The sequence below is a fragment of the Siniperca chuatsi genome, linkage group LG17 (genome assembly GCF_020085105.1).
Source record: "Siniperca chuatsi isolate FFG_IHB_CAS linkage group LG17, ASM2008510v1, whole genome shotgun sequence".
Classification (NCBI taxonomy): Eukaryota; Metazoa; Chordata; class Actinopteri; order Centrarchiformes; family Sinipercidae; genus Siniperca; species Siniperca chuatsi.
Genome location: NC_058058.1, coordinates 16238450 through 16251825, shown reverse-complemented (window position 1 = coordinate 16251825; position 13376 = coordinate 16238450). Strand labels below are relative to the sequence as shown.

Sequence of the window (13376 nt, the reverse complement as noted above, 5' to 3'; positions counted from 1 at the left end):
GTTTTAATTCAATTTTTTTTGTGTGGCCCGGAGAGGTGGGGGAAAAAAAGCAAACATTGAAGAAAAGCCTGAAAAATAAACTTTTTTTGGTGGCAAAAATGTATAATTTCTACTTTTGTATCCTGTAATCATCTTGTGTCTCCTCAGTTATCTTACTACTCCATTTTGGGAACAGCATTTATTAAAAAATTGATAGCAGTAAGTATACATAAGTTTTAGTTAAGAAAATACAACTTGGGTATGGTCCACTACAGGCAGGACAGCAGATTAGGATCAATGAGTGCAGGTCTGTCCAGTCATTTAACACTGCAGCTTTAGAGTAAGGTACATCTGCTTTTGAAGACTGAGTCGGATCCTTAAGAGAATTCTCAAGGACAAAGGAAGTCCGTGTCTTGGATTTACTATGGGCTCAGCTGAGCTGTGGCATCATTATATGTCAGCCATAAATTTATCTGCAGGAGATTGTAACTACTGGCCATAACTCTCTCTTTAATCACGTATCCTGGTATGTATGGAGGCATCAGTCAACCCACGCCACACACGCTCTTCCAGGAAATGGCTGTTTTTCAAACACTGAAATGAGGTTTTGGGACAATACGGCCATATATCAAGGGATTTTCCACATCATACATAACATAATGTAATTATTGAATCATTATCAGTGATGTTTCAATTTAAACATGAATGATCATCTTGCTGGGGATTTTCAACACATGAGGAGCTCTCAGTTCTTTGCTCTGACTAGCATATTAATACATAAGGCACATGCTCCTTTCTCAAATGTCCTCTCCAATTTGCCCTTGACCACTCATCTTGATGAGGTTAGATTGCCATAATGTGGTGCTGAGGAGGGATTAGAAGTCCTGTTGGAAAATCCTTGAATGCTGCAGATTAATGGGGAAAATGGTGACCTGTGTCACAGATAATAAACCACTAACAAAAGTTACTGAGACCTCAAAACACTGCTCTAGAAAGGGTTTTGATCGAGGGAATACTGGAGATGAATATATCATTATGCTTTTGTGTCAGTGTTGGTTTTCCCAGGCGAATAGTCACCGATTTTAATGAAAATTGAGAGCTCCGTTTTTCTAGCATTAAAATGGTGACATTTCAGCCTTTGTAAGTAGACAAAGATGAAAAAGTGTGTCAAACACATTTTGAACAAAGATTGTTGTTTATTGTCAGTGTACTATGAGTATGTGTGTACAGTATGTATGCACTGTTGACTTACTGTAGTTTGTGAATCATAGTCATACGTCCTTGTAAGTTGTTATTGTGTGAGGCTGTGTATGTATTTTCCTGCCTCAATGTTTCCTGCAGTTAGACTTTCTCTGCTAAGATTTCAACTGCTCTGTAAAGTTAGAATTAGCTGTGCAAAGACAGGTGTGGATTGCAGCTCAGGATCAAAGATAATCTTATAAATACAAATGCTGTCTTTTACTTCAGGCAACTTACAACAAAACATCATTAATCACAAAATCCCATTAACACTGGTCCAAAAGATCAAAGTGCAACTTCTTTTTAGCCTATGGAACTTTTCATGGTGCTACCATACTGTAGAGTGGGTTTAAGGAGTTCAGACACATTTCACATTTTGAATTCTATAAGTGTTAGCTTGCTGTCAGTTAAATTAATCAATCAAAGCCCTCGACTGAATAAGCAGATGAATCCAAACGTAAAATGTGTGTAAAAAAGACTAAGAGTCAGCCATGCTAGTGGCTCTGTGGGGTTGTACTTTTGCAGAGTGGTGCTTTGAGTTAAATGCTAACATCTGCTGATGTTAAGCAGGTATAATGTTTACCACGTATCTTGGTTCAGCGTGTTAGCATGCTAACATTTGCTAATTAGCACTAAACACAAAGGCTGATGGCGATATCATAAACCAAAGTATTGGACAAATTGAAAATTTTAACTGATGATGATGCCAGACGAAAAGCTAAGGGATCACCAAAGTTATTACAGTTCATCCTGAGGGGAACATGAATGTGTGAACCAAATTTCATGGTAATCCATCCAATAGCTGTTGAGACTTTTCTCTCTAAACCACAAATGTCAACCTCATTGTGGCGCAAGAGGAAAAGTCAGGGATCATCATCACTAGAATTCATCCTCTGGGAACCATGACTGTACAAAATTCTGTGGCAATCCATCTGGTAAATATTTTACAACTTTGACCTGCAGGTGGTGCTAGAGGAAAAGTCAAGGGCTCACCAAAGTCAGTACAATTCATCCTGTGGGCACTATGAATGTCTTCACAAAATTTCATGGCAACTGACCTAACATTGTGGAGATATTTCAGTCTTGACCAAAGAGGTCCCTATGGAGCCATGCTGCTAGCATGACTAAAAAGATATTATTAGTTGATTCTACATAAGAATGAAGTTTTGCGTGTACAATTTTGGTTGCAGCCACAACCCTTCAGTAAATACAGTATGACCTTGTTGCATTCATACACCATCATAAAATAAAGTAATTGTGACATAAAAACTGTCATAGAAGCTCCTATGAAATTCCGTGTGACTGTGTCCTTCTCCATCTCAATCCTTAGATCAATGCAGCTTAATATGTGCGTGTGTGCATGAGTTGGATAAACTGGATATAGTACTGGCTCATCTAAGTACTTGCCGTTCTTGTCTCTGACTAAGCCTTAATTTCTCCAATGGAGCCATCACATGTGAGCCATCACATGTTCCACTGACACCCAGGTGAACTTAATCAACCCACCTTCCATTTGCACAGCATGATCCCACTGAGACGAGAGAGAAGGTCACACAGCATTTACACACACTGGAGCATTTCTTCCTGGGGAAGCAACTCGGCAAAATCTGCAGTTATCTTTGAATCAGTAGGCACCAGCAGAAGCATACTGGATTTAAAAGCTTAAGTTTACTTGATTCCCAACTGAGTCATATGAAGAACAATTACAGCCATCACTAAGGTTGTGCAGTTGTCCTGCAAAGTCGTGTAGAATATCTGCAACTTAAAAGGAATAGTTTGACATTTTAGGAAATATGATTATTCACTTTCTTGCTGAGAGTTAGATGGGAAGATCAATACCAGTCTCATGATGTAGCTGACTATGGAGCTAGAGCCGGAAGGTGGTTAGCTTAGCTTAGCATTAAGACTAAACAGGGGAAGCAGCTAGACTGCTCCAAAGTTAAAAAAAAAAGCTTATTAGAACCTCTAAAGCTCAATAAATAACACATTCATAGCACTGAAAACTTATATTTACAGTAAAAATAATAAAAGTTTTATGGGGGGACTATTTCATCAGTAGAAAGTAGTTCCAATGAACACTGTTCACATTAAGGTCTGTGGATTGTCCAGAGAAACAGGGGCACAGTTTCTTGAAAGATCAGTTGCTGAATATTTTAAATGTTATTTTTCAAACCACTAACAAAATTCAATTCATCTTTCAAACTCAATTCAAACTCAGAGACTGATTTCTAAAACTTGGGCTGTAGCACTTTCTAATAATTCTCCTTTTATGAAGAGTTTGTCAGTTGTACCTAATGGTTTCTAGGAGTCTACCGAAGGAGTTCACCAGATACTCAGGTAGACTCCTTCCTGAGGGCAGGGCTTATGTAACACACAGTATCTTAAATTTCAGAGTTCCCGTTCCATTTTTTCACAATTGAGAATGACTTCCGGATGGGAGCCGAAACGTCTTGATTCTAAAAACAGTGTCCAGATGACTACGACTGAAACCTTTTCTACGATAGAACACTCCTGGACGAATGAGGGACTACACCGTCTAATGGTTTTATTAATGGTTAATAAATCGTCTACTGATGCTTTATAATAAAGTTATAGGGCATTAATAAGAACAACTTTCAACTTACAGCCAGATGACAGTAGAGGATTTGGTCGGCCACAGTCTCAGCCAGCTGTTCCACTGCTTCTCTGTGAGAACTGAACACAGTTTGCAACCGTGTCTAGCATCCACATACTAAATATTTGAAAGTGAGGATAAAGAAAAGCTCTGTCAACGGGACACGTGCACTCGCACACATATAAATGACACAAACGCAGATGCAAGCACACAGTGGCACTGTCAAGAACACACTCTAGACACACACTCATCCCCTCCATCCTGTTTACCACTGGGTTCCTCCTAACAGTTCAATTATTTATCAACCTCAACATACAAGGCTTTTCATTACAAATTTTTCCTTTGCAGTGGCTCTCTGTGTGAAGGCAGCAGGCAGCCTGCTTGCTGTGTGTCTTTTGGTACGCCAATTAAGACCCTCAATGTTGACTGGCCAGTGTATCTCATGGGTGCACTTCACTCCATTTTTAGTTTTCTGACTTTAGAGTGAGTGATCAACAAGGCTTTTGACTCAGCAGCAGCATTTTTGAGAGTCTAAAAAACATAGCTTTGTAATGCCACTAAAGAGTGTGTGCATGTGTGTGTATGTGTTGTATGTGTTGGTCTTACCTCAAGGACCTGGCAAGCCACACTACACATGAAAGTAATTCTTGATCCAGAGAGCAAACAGTGGAGGTGTTTCTATAACTGTGGACGTCTTCATGGCAGCAAGACTGACATTCAAGCTAACAAACTAACACTAATTCTAACCAACAGTAAACACAATTTTGTTCTTTGTTTTGTCCGTCAGTGGTTGTACTCATCACAGCAGAACATTTGGCAGATTGCTCCATGAACAACTGAACTTATGTCAAAGAAACAGAAGGCATTTTACATGTGTAAATAATAAAATTAATGATGGCTGAATTCTATTTAGCTGCTTCAGTTTCAGGGTCATGGTATTGTGCTTGTTGGCTCATTGTCACACTGTCATGTCTTACTTGGACTCCTACTATGAACTATGACAAGTGACGAGTCAAAATGTCTGCTGTTAAAAAGGCCTATTGCAAATATTTTACTTTCTTAATATTTTACTCCTTCTTTGAACAAAATATATCTTAGCAGGTATACATTACCCCCAGTGTTGCTGATAAATGTCAGTCACTTCTCTGTTACCGCAAACAGCTGCCCCTCCCAGGCTCACTGTATGTCATGCACTTGTTTTGTTTTGCTGCATCAGTGCAATATTTGAAATTGGAGTTCTAGGGAGTCTGAAACTGTGAAACACATCAATACTCATAGAGAGTTGGCTTTATATTTGTTGGGCAGGTAAACAGCCACTGCTAAGCTAATGTTTGCTGTTGAACATAGCAAAAGCCCACTTGCCATTGTCTAACTAACTAGCTAACTATTTACTGACATTTTACAAATATCCACCAGTACATTCTTTAATTTTTCCCTGTCTTGCAAGGAATTTGTCTCTTAATAAAGCATGCTAACCTTAGCGTGCTAATTTTAGCTTTTACTAACTATACAAGCAGTGTGGCTTCACCTCACCTGACAAAGATTTTGTAATCACATCTCAGTAGAGGTGAGAGTAAAATTTTGTAACATTGGGTAGATCTCTGTCTCTCTTTGAAGTGCTGTAGCAGTTAACAAACAGGTGGTAAACTTTAAAGGGAGACTGTGGGGGAGATTACGCATTTGTTTTTGATGTAGTATGCCACTAGATGGTACTAGAGAGACATTTAGCTGATAGCACCTTTAGTAACTTTAAAAGTGCAGATTAGGGACTGATTTCTTCATTGATTGACTGACTTTAAATCAACATTAAAAATACAAACATACTTTGGAGAACCATAGAAATGATTCTACTACATCAAAGACTTGTGTGTAGATGAAACAAACATCGCATTATTTTCAGTCTCACTTTATTTAACGATGATGTGAAAAGTAAAGGCTGTCCATAACATTCAGACAATAAAAGAAGAATGTTATTCAAATCCTCCCATAACAACTAATGGCTCCAAAAATGTTCAGGTGTTCCAAGTGTGATACTTATTTTATACAACTTTTCATATCTATACCTCATCTGTACATAACATAGTTACAGATACTGTAAATAAAAAAAATGACTTCCAAGTATCCTTGTGGTGCATTTGTGAAATATTTCCTATGTAAAAATGAGAATGTATGTAAAGATCTTTTACATATACATATATATAGTTCTCTATTCTTTCTGTAATAAGAAAACAAGTTATTGCCCCTCTTGAACATGTTGCATTTAACTTAGGTTTTGTTTATCATTTTAAACTCTTAATTGAACTTAACTCCATGTGATACCACATATCACACTGACAAAACATTAACAGTATGGACCTGTGTGTTTTTCCACTAAATATGTACGTCATATTTTTGGACATGTATGTTTCGTGTTCTCCAGAAACCCTGATGATGACACAGACAAAGATATAATTATATACGTATATGTCACTTTGATCTCTGAAAAGGTAAAAAGACCTGTGGCAAATACAAACCATCAGCATGACGTTTATTACAGGAAATTATGAGCCCTTGACCTACCACAATTGCATTTGAACAATTTTTCATACATGTTGAAAAAAGGTTGAAATGAATCGTAATAAAAGAAAGAAAAAATCAGGGCACTTTAAAAAAAAACAGAACCATACCTGATGATCTGCATTTGGCATTTTAGATGGACTAAAAAAAAAACCCCGTCATTTTGTAATTTGGTAAATGCCAGGAGTGGGTTATTAGGATTGATCGTTTGCTACTACTTTCACTTTATTGCCCTCAGTGAATAACTGCTAAACCAGTAGCATAGTCGATATGATGATGTTGAGTTTGTCCACTGAGAATCTTGGCATTGACAGGTGTGAGCTGATCAACAGGTTAAAATAACTTAAATCCATGTTTTGTAAGGAAACGTAAAACCAAATTGTAGGTAAGAGGATGAAATAACAGAGTGGATTTGTCACGACAGTTGCAAAAACAGAGGTAACTCTGTGAATTATACATTTCAAATCATGCCGTCTTGAGAAAGCCAAATACCAAATATTCCATACATGGACACCATCATCAGGGTATCAGCAAATTGTACACAATCACATATAATGTAATATATAAAATGTGCAGTTGGTTTTTCTTCTCCTGAAGGAAGAACCAACCCTCTGACAATGTCTGTCACTCACTTGTCAAGTGACCGTGATTCTCTGGTTGGCAAAGGTGCGGGAGAAGTCGTGACTCCTTGGAGGTCTGTGCTCGGGGTTTCCCTGCTCCTGTGCTTAGCAGGGGCTGGAAGGGGAGGAGCTCTCGCAGGAAGTCACCCTGATATGTCCGATAGCAGGTGGATCTCTGCTAGCTTGTCTCCCACTCCAACTCTGTATCCTTGACTGGCCTTTCAACCAAAGACTAGTGATTGACACTATTTATGATCAGACACCAGCTTGCTGAGGAAATCCACTCCAGCTGCAGTGGAGCTTTCTCAAAGTTCTCCCACTCTGTCCCATGCATTGAGGCATTGAATTTAAATAAATCTATGACACGTTGTACAATTTACAGATGTGCGGCCAATGTTGTAGTTTGCTGGGTCAGCGCCATTTTCATTCTATTTATGTACTGTGGATCCTGCAGGCTACAATATAAGACAACAGGCACAGCGCTCAACAAACGCCTTAAAAACTAAAAACCAAGACACCAATGGTGAAACATCATATGCTGAGAACAAACCCTCTCCATAAAAAGTCCTTTTTTTCGTCTGGAGTCCCTGTTTGCTTTTCTCCTGCATGAGGACAATTTTACAAAAAAATGACAACGCTGTGTCGATGACCGTTTTGCTCAGTGCAGCCTTCTTGGGCCGAGTTCAACGGCACTGAATTACATTTCCATAGCAACTGAGGTATGTTCACTGTTGCTAAGTGTGAAGTGATTTTTCATGACACATAACATGAAAGAAAGCCCTGTGTCTGTGCTTTATGCTCTATCACTGTGACCAGCAGTGGTGTCATCACCGTCTTGGAACTGAAAGCTACAGCCGGTTGGGGCTTATTACACGAGGCTCCCATGTGTTCGTCATCTTTACAACCACTCATGGAAATTCAGGTCAACCATTTAATCCAAACTAGTTGTGGAACTGGTAGACCTACATCCTTTCCAGCATCACTTCTTGAGTTTTATTTTCATTTTTCATTTTATTTCAGTCTTGTGCCCTTTTGCCATTGACATGAACCCCATTGCCCTTGTCTGTGCTGGGTAGCTGTGAGGGCTAGTCTTCATCTTAACAGTCTATGGAGACCACTCTGTGGGGATCAATATGACCAGGCCCGTCACTAATGCCTTGTCTGAAAAGCACCTGAATTCATAAGGTGCTCTCTTGCGTTTTAAGTGTACATCTGACTGTGCGCATTTCTTGGCATATAACACACATAAATAACTGTGGAACACTCTTGTGGTGTCTTTTAGCTCTATTTTCTAACATATGCAGCCTTAGAGACCAGTTAAAAGGCATAGCATCAATATTCTGTATAACATGCTTTCTGAGGACATATTAAGCAAGTTGTAAAATATCAAAGGCCTTTGCAAAGTCTTATGTGAAATTTCTGATGAAACCAGTGGTGCAAATTTAGCAAAGTGGAAAAAAAGAGCCATGTGCATCTTACTCCAAGTTAGAGGAATGGGCCCCTGGTGCCTTTTCATGTTCTGTGACTCACAAGCTTTGATATATTTTACTTTGCTGCCCATAAGCTCATTTATCAACAGTTACACACACCAATTCAGATCTCTTTCATACATATGTCTAATTCTTTATAGGGTACCATGTTTTTTAAGCTTTCATTTGAAATTTTTTCTCACCTGCCTCCGTTACACGCTCCACACTTAGAACCCCTTTAATCATCTGTCCATTCACAGCATATACAAAGCTTACAGTACATCAAAGTCAGAAATGATGGTATTTACATGTCTCCACAAGGATGGGAAGGGGAGTAAATTGGATGATTTCCTGTGTTGGGTTTTGTAAATTCCACATCTCCACACCGGTATCCAATCACTGAAGCAGTGAAATACTCAAGTTAGATGACAAGCTCACACGTAGCTGCGAGCACATACATACAACAGATAAGGAACAGAAACAGACAATCCCCTCTGAAGCAGATAAGGCTACACGTCAGGTCAGGGCTGGTCCACCGTGGTTCTGCTGTTGGGGTGTCAATTTGTTTGTGCATGTGTGTGTATTTGTGTATGTTTGTGTTTGTTTGACTGTGCCTAGGCAAGGGGAGCAGATGAACAAGGGGACATTGTTGTGAATCATGGGAGTTTGTAAGGATCATCCAGTGCCCACTCTGTCTCCTCCCACCCCTTCCTGACTGAGGGTTTCAGTTCTCAAGAGAGGCCGGGGTGAAGAGGTACGAAGAGTGAAACTCGGCCCCCCCTCCCTCTCTTCTCGCCCTGTCCTCCTTGTTCCGAGACAAAATACGCACATACGCTGATGACATCAGTCTATTTGTTGTAGAAAAAAAGAACCATATATGTCTCCTCTGCAAAGAGCCAGGTGGGGGAGTGACTGAAGCTCACAGACCAGAGACCATTACCCGGTAGGAGGGGGGCATGTGTCTGTGCCGTGGGCTGGAGCCAGGGCTGCCGTTGGGGCTGGTGCAGCTGGCATCAACCCCTCCTATGGAAGGTAAGTAGGCATGGTGCAGGATGGGCAGCTGCAAGGACAGTCGACGCTGTATGCTGCAGATAAAGAAGGAAAGTTACTCTCTATCTCTGCCTCTTACATTGTAAGTAAATACATTTACTCAAGTACTGTACTTAAGTATAATTTTGAGGTGCTTCACGTGCATATTTGAATTTCTTTGTGACTTTTTACTTTTACTCCACATTTTTCTGAAATATAATATAGTTACCAGTCACTTTGCAGATTATGATTTTACCAACCCTATTGCCAGACAGACCGTTGATATTGGATGATTTGGCAATTATGTTCAATGATGTTTTTGAATATTCAGCGCCAACATTTTTTTAATTTTATGAACTGGAATAGGCACAAAAAATGAAATCAAATCTCAATACTATGGCCTCATTTCACCATTGTATTAATTTTGATAACAAATAAAAGGATAACTTGACACCATTGTATTAAGATTTTTTGTGTGTGCCACCACCCAAGTTGTTGTCATTTTAGCTGAACACCCAGTTCACTTGAAGGAAGCGCACCTGTCTTGCATCTAACTTTTTTTTGTTGTTCACATGGTTAAGGCTAGAGGAAATAAACTATGTTTAAGGTTAGGAAACTTAAAAATTTGTTATAGAAAGTTATAGAAATTGTGGTTATGTAAAAAAACCCCAACATTAATTGTTGGACTGTGACAGAACAGAAACTCTGGTCCCTGTCATAGAAATTGGAAGCGCTACACTCCTATTTACCACCGTGACCTCCACATCCTTACTTTCCCCATAGCTACAAAAAGGGCACAAAACTTCCTGCATTGGCACTGAACACATTTAATGTAAAAGCACTGCAAAATTGTCCATTATGAACGTAATTACTTGGGATACCGTGTTAGATTTTACATTTACTACATGACATAAAATATATCAGTATATAAAGTGGTCAAACACTGCACCAATATGCCCACTGCTTATCAATACTAAACACTCAACTTCAGTATATTTCATTTATTGGAAAGTACTGACAAAGACACAAGGGACAATAGTTATGGATTCTACTGTACCAAAGGCCAGAGGTGGCACATGTAGTGGATCTGTTTACTATTAAGATTTTCACAATTTTTGTTCAGTGCTGTTTAAATGGAGTATTATTGTAATCACACCCAGCTACAGTGATAAAACTGGAAAAAGTAAAAGTATAGTAGGCAAAATATAGTTCATTCAAGCCCTCAGCAATTCTTCTAATTGTTTTTCCTGTATTCTTTAGTACCCTCCTTCCCTTCTTCACTTCTCCTTACTAAACCCCTAATCCACCCTGACTCCCAGCTTCTGGGATCATCTGACAAAAAGAACATTTCATGCTTCCTCCTGCTGTGACAGTTTGCACCCTACCTCGCCAGTGCTAGCGCCACTGCCAGCCGTTTGCAAGAAAATTACATAACCAAATGCCAGTTATTTAAAAAATTAAGAGGGAGGAATGAAATTCAAGTTAATTTAGCAATGGACCTAGAAAATGTCTTAATTAGGTGAACTTTGAAATATTAATGGTCCTCAGGCCTAGTCAGTTATCCTGACCTGTTCTATTTGTGATAGAAACACAATCCTATTTCTCATGAAGGAAATTTTAAAAATCTTTGTATGATAAAGTATTTTTGATGTTTCATATATGACACAGACACTACACTTGAGAATTACATGCACCTGGTGAGTAACTTTTGTCATGTTGCAAAGTGTTACCATTCATCCTCCTCTACCTTTACTCTCCTCATACCTCTTTTTTCACTTCCTTATATTTGTCTCTTCTTTATCTCCCCTGTCTCTCTTGCTGCCTCTTCATCTCTCTTCCCTCCATGTGATCAAACATTCATGCGGCATGGGAATAGCTCAGAGTGTTCCTTTACTTCTGTTCTCCTCCCTGTCTATTTTCAGAGCTGCTTCCAATACAAGCTGTAAATCACTGGTTACATAAGCCTCTGTGAGTCTCTACCTTTTTCTTTCTCTCCTCCTCCTTATCACTGCCTCTCTTTCCTATCTAAACATCCTTCTCTCTTAATCCATCTTCTCTCTGTAACTGCCCTTTCTTCAATATTTTTGTCTGCTGTCTCTCCCTTCTCCATCCATCTGTCCCTCTATAGTGTGCATTGTTCTCCTGGTTCTAGTTAAATGAGTGTGAGAGCTCTCAATGATGCATGAGGTGTCCCCTCCATTGATGAAGTCGACATCCCTCAGCTTTGTTCCCTTATGAATAATAAGTGAATGTAGATCTGCACTTGTCGTGTTTTGAGTGTCCAAGACCATCTTCTTTTACAAGTTGGGACAACAAATCAATCAGCTGCTTGTCTGCGTGTGCATGTTGTACATGTGTTTGCGTTTATATGTAAGTGTTTGACTGTGAGTATATATGCTGCAGTAAGTCCAGCATGGTGGGAGAATACACATAAACTATGTAGTTATATGTATGTTGATGTGCGTAGGAGAGAAAAGTACAGGGCCGGTCCATGCTTTCACAGAGCTCTGTTGCCAGAGCAACCGCCTGAGAGCTGCTGGTGGTTGCGATACATGTGATGTGTAGTCTGATGAGAAAGCTGACAAGACAGGGGAGAGGGGAGAGAGACACAGGGGTAGAGGTGCTGAAGAAATGGGAGTTCTCACTGTTCGGGCGAGTTGATATCCTCCAGGGGACCTCTGTTTATTCTGGAAGGATCCATGGAGCCCCACTGCGCCTGAGGCTTCTGCTCCAGGTGATTCTTTAGTATAGACTTCTCTCCATCTGCATTGAAAACACATATGGCATCATGAAAAATATGATGGGCTGTGTCAAATGAGCTGTCATACTTGCACGTGCCCGGAACCTGAGACATGACTTTAAGGGGATTTTCAGACCAACCTTTGGTCCTAACACCTGAGTCTGGATCCACATTTGTTTCTTCAGCTGTTTGGGAATGGGAGTAGTCATGAGCATTTAAGATGCTTCTTGTTTTTTATGCTATTGCTTTAATCCTGATGCAATAAAAATATGCACCTACCAAATGAATACATTTTCTTGTTTGAGAGTGTTTATATGAATGCAGATGTGCCTGCATACAGTACATTCACACAAGGAAGGTATAATGACTGATTGAAGTGTGTTTTCATAATAATGTGTTTTTATATTGATACATATTGTGTTTACACTTTGCACATTGACAGATGATGCTAATGACATTAAACCAGTAATGAAAATGAACTTCCAGGGTGTGGAGAGGTTGGCTTTTACATCTGGTGTAGAGTCCAGGGGAACTGCTTGAAGCGAACCCCCAAACCCCAGACCAACATTTTGAGGTGGGCTAAAGACCACTTTTTTGGGTTTAACCAGACTTCAAATCAGCGTTCACTCTTTACTGACCATACCAAGGGGAAAATTGCCACCTGTTACCAAAGAAAAAAACAACTTACAATCAGTACAAATGTCAACACTTGAGGGCAAGTCTTAGTCATAATAGTGATCTGACAATATGTCAACCATGTCTGTCAACTGACTGTAAACTAGTCAGTTTTCTTTTTCCAAAAAGGAGACAGATTGTATAATTTAATCACATCACGTATGCAGGGTGATATTTAAAGCACGGGTAAAAAAAAACCCTGACACCTGTATAGGACAAATTAAAAAAGTGGAAACGGAGGCAAAGAGAAAGAAAGCGTGAAAGTAGGAAAGAAAAAAAATAGAAAGATAACCCTTATTCCAGAGAAGACGGTGGAGGGGTCAAAAAAAAAAAAAAAAGCCTTCCCAACATGATTTCTGCATTCTCCAGATGTTGCAGGGGGAGGCAGACGATGAGGTTGAAACACAATAAGAATTGCAGTAAACAACCTTATCAGTTTTCCAAAATTGTACATG

The 13376-nt window shown here is 39.5% G+C and overlaps 1 protein-coding gene across 1 annotated transcript in view; it reads right to left on the bottom strand.

Moving 5' to 3' along the window:
* Positions 1 to 5722: 5722 nt before the first annotated feature.
* Positions 5723 to 13376, bottom strand: part of gabbr2 (gamma-aminobutyric acid (GABA) B receptor, 2) — a 178246-nt gene continuing 170592 nt past the window's right edge. Inside the window, exons 18-19 of the mRNA XM_044171980.1 lie at positions 12152 to 12269; positions 5723 to 9562 (exon numbers count right to left, since the gene is read on the bottom strand). Of these exons, the coding sequence (XP_044027915.1) occupies positions 9397 to 9562; positions 12152 to 12269 (284 nt within the window). The 3' untranslated portion in view covers positions 5723 to 9396. The remainder of the gene's footprint in view (positions 9563 to 12151; positions 12270 to 13376) is intronic.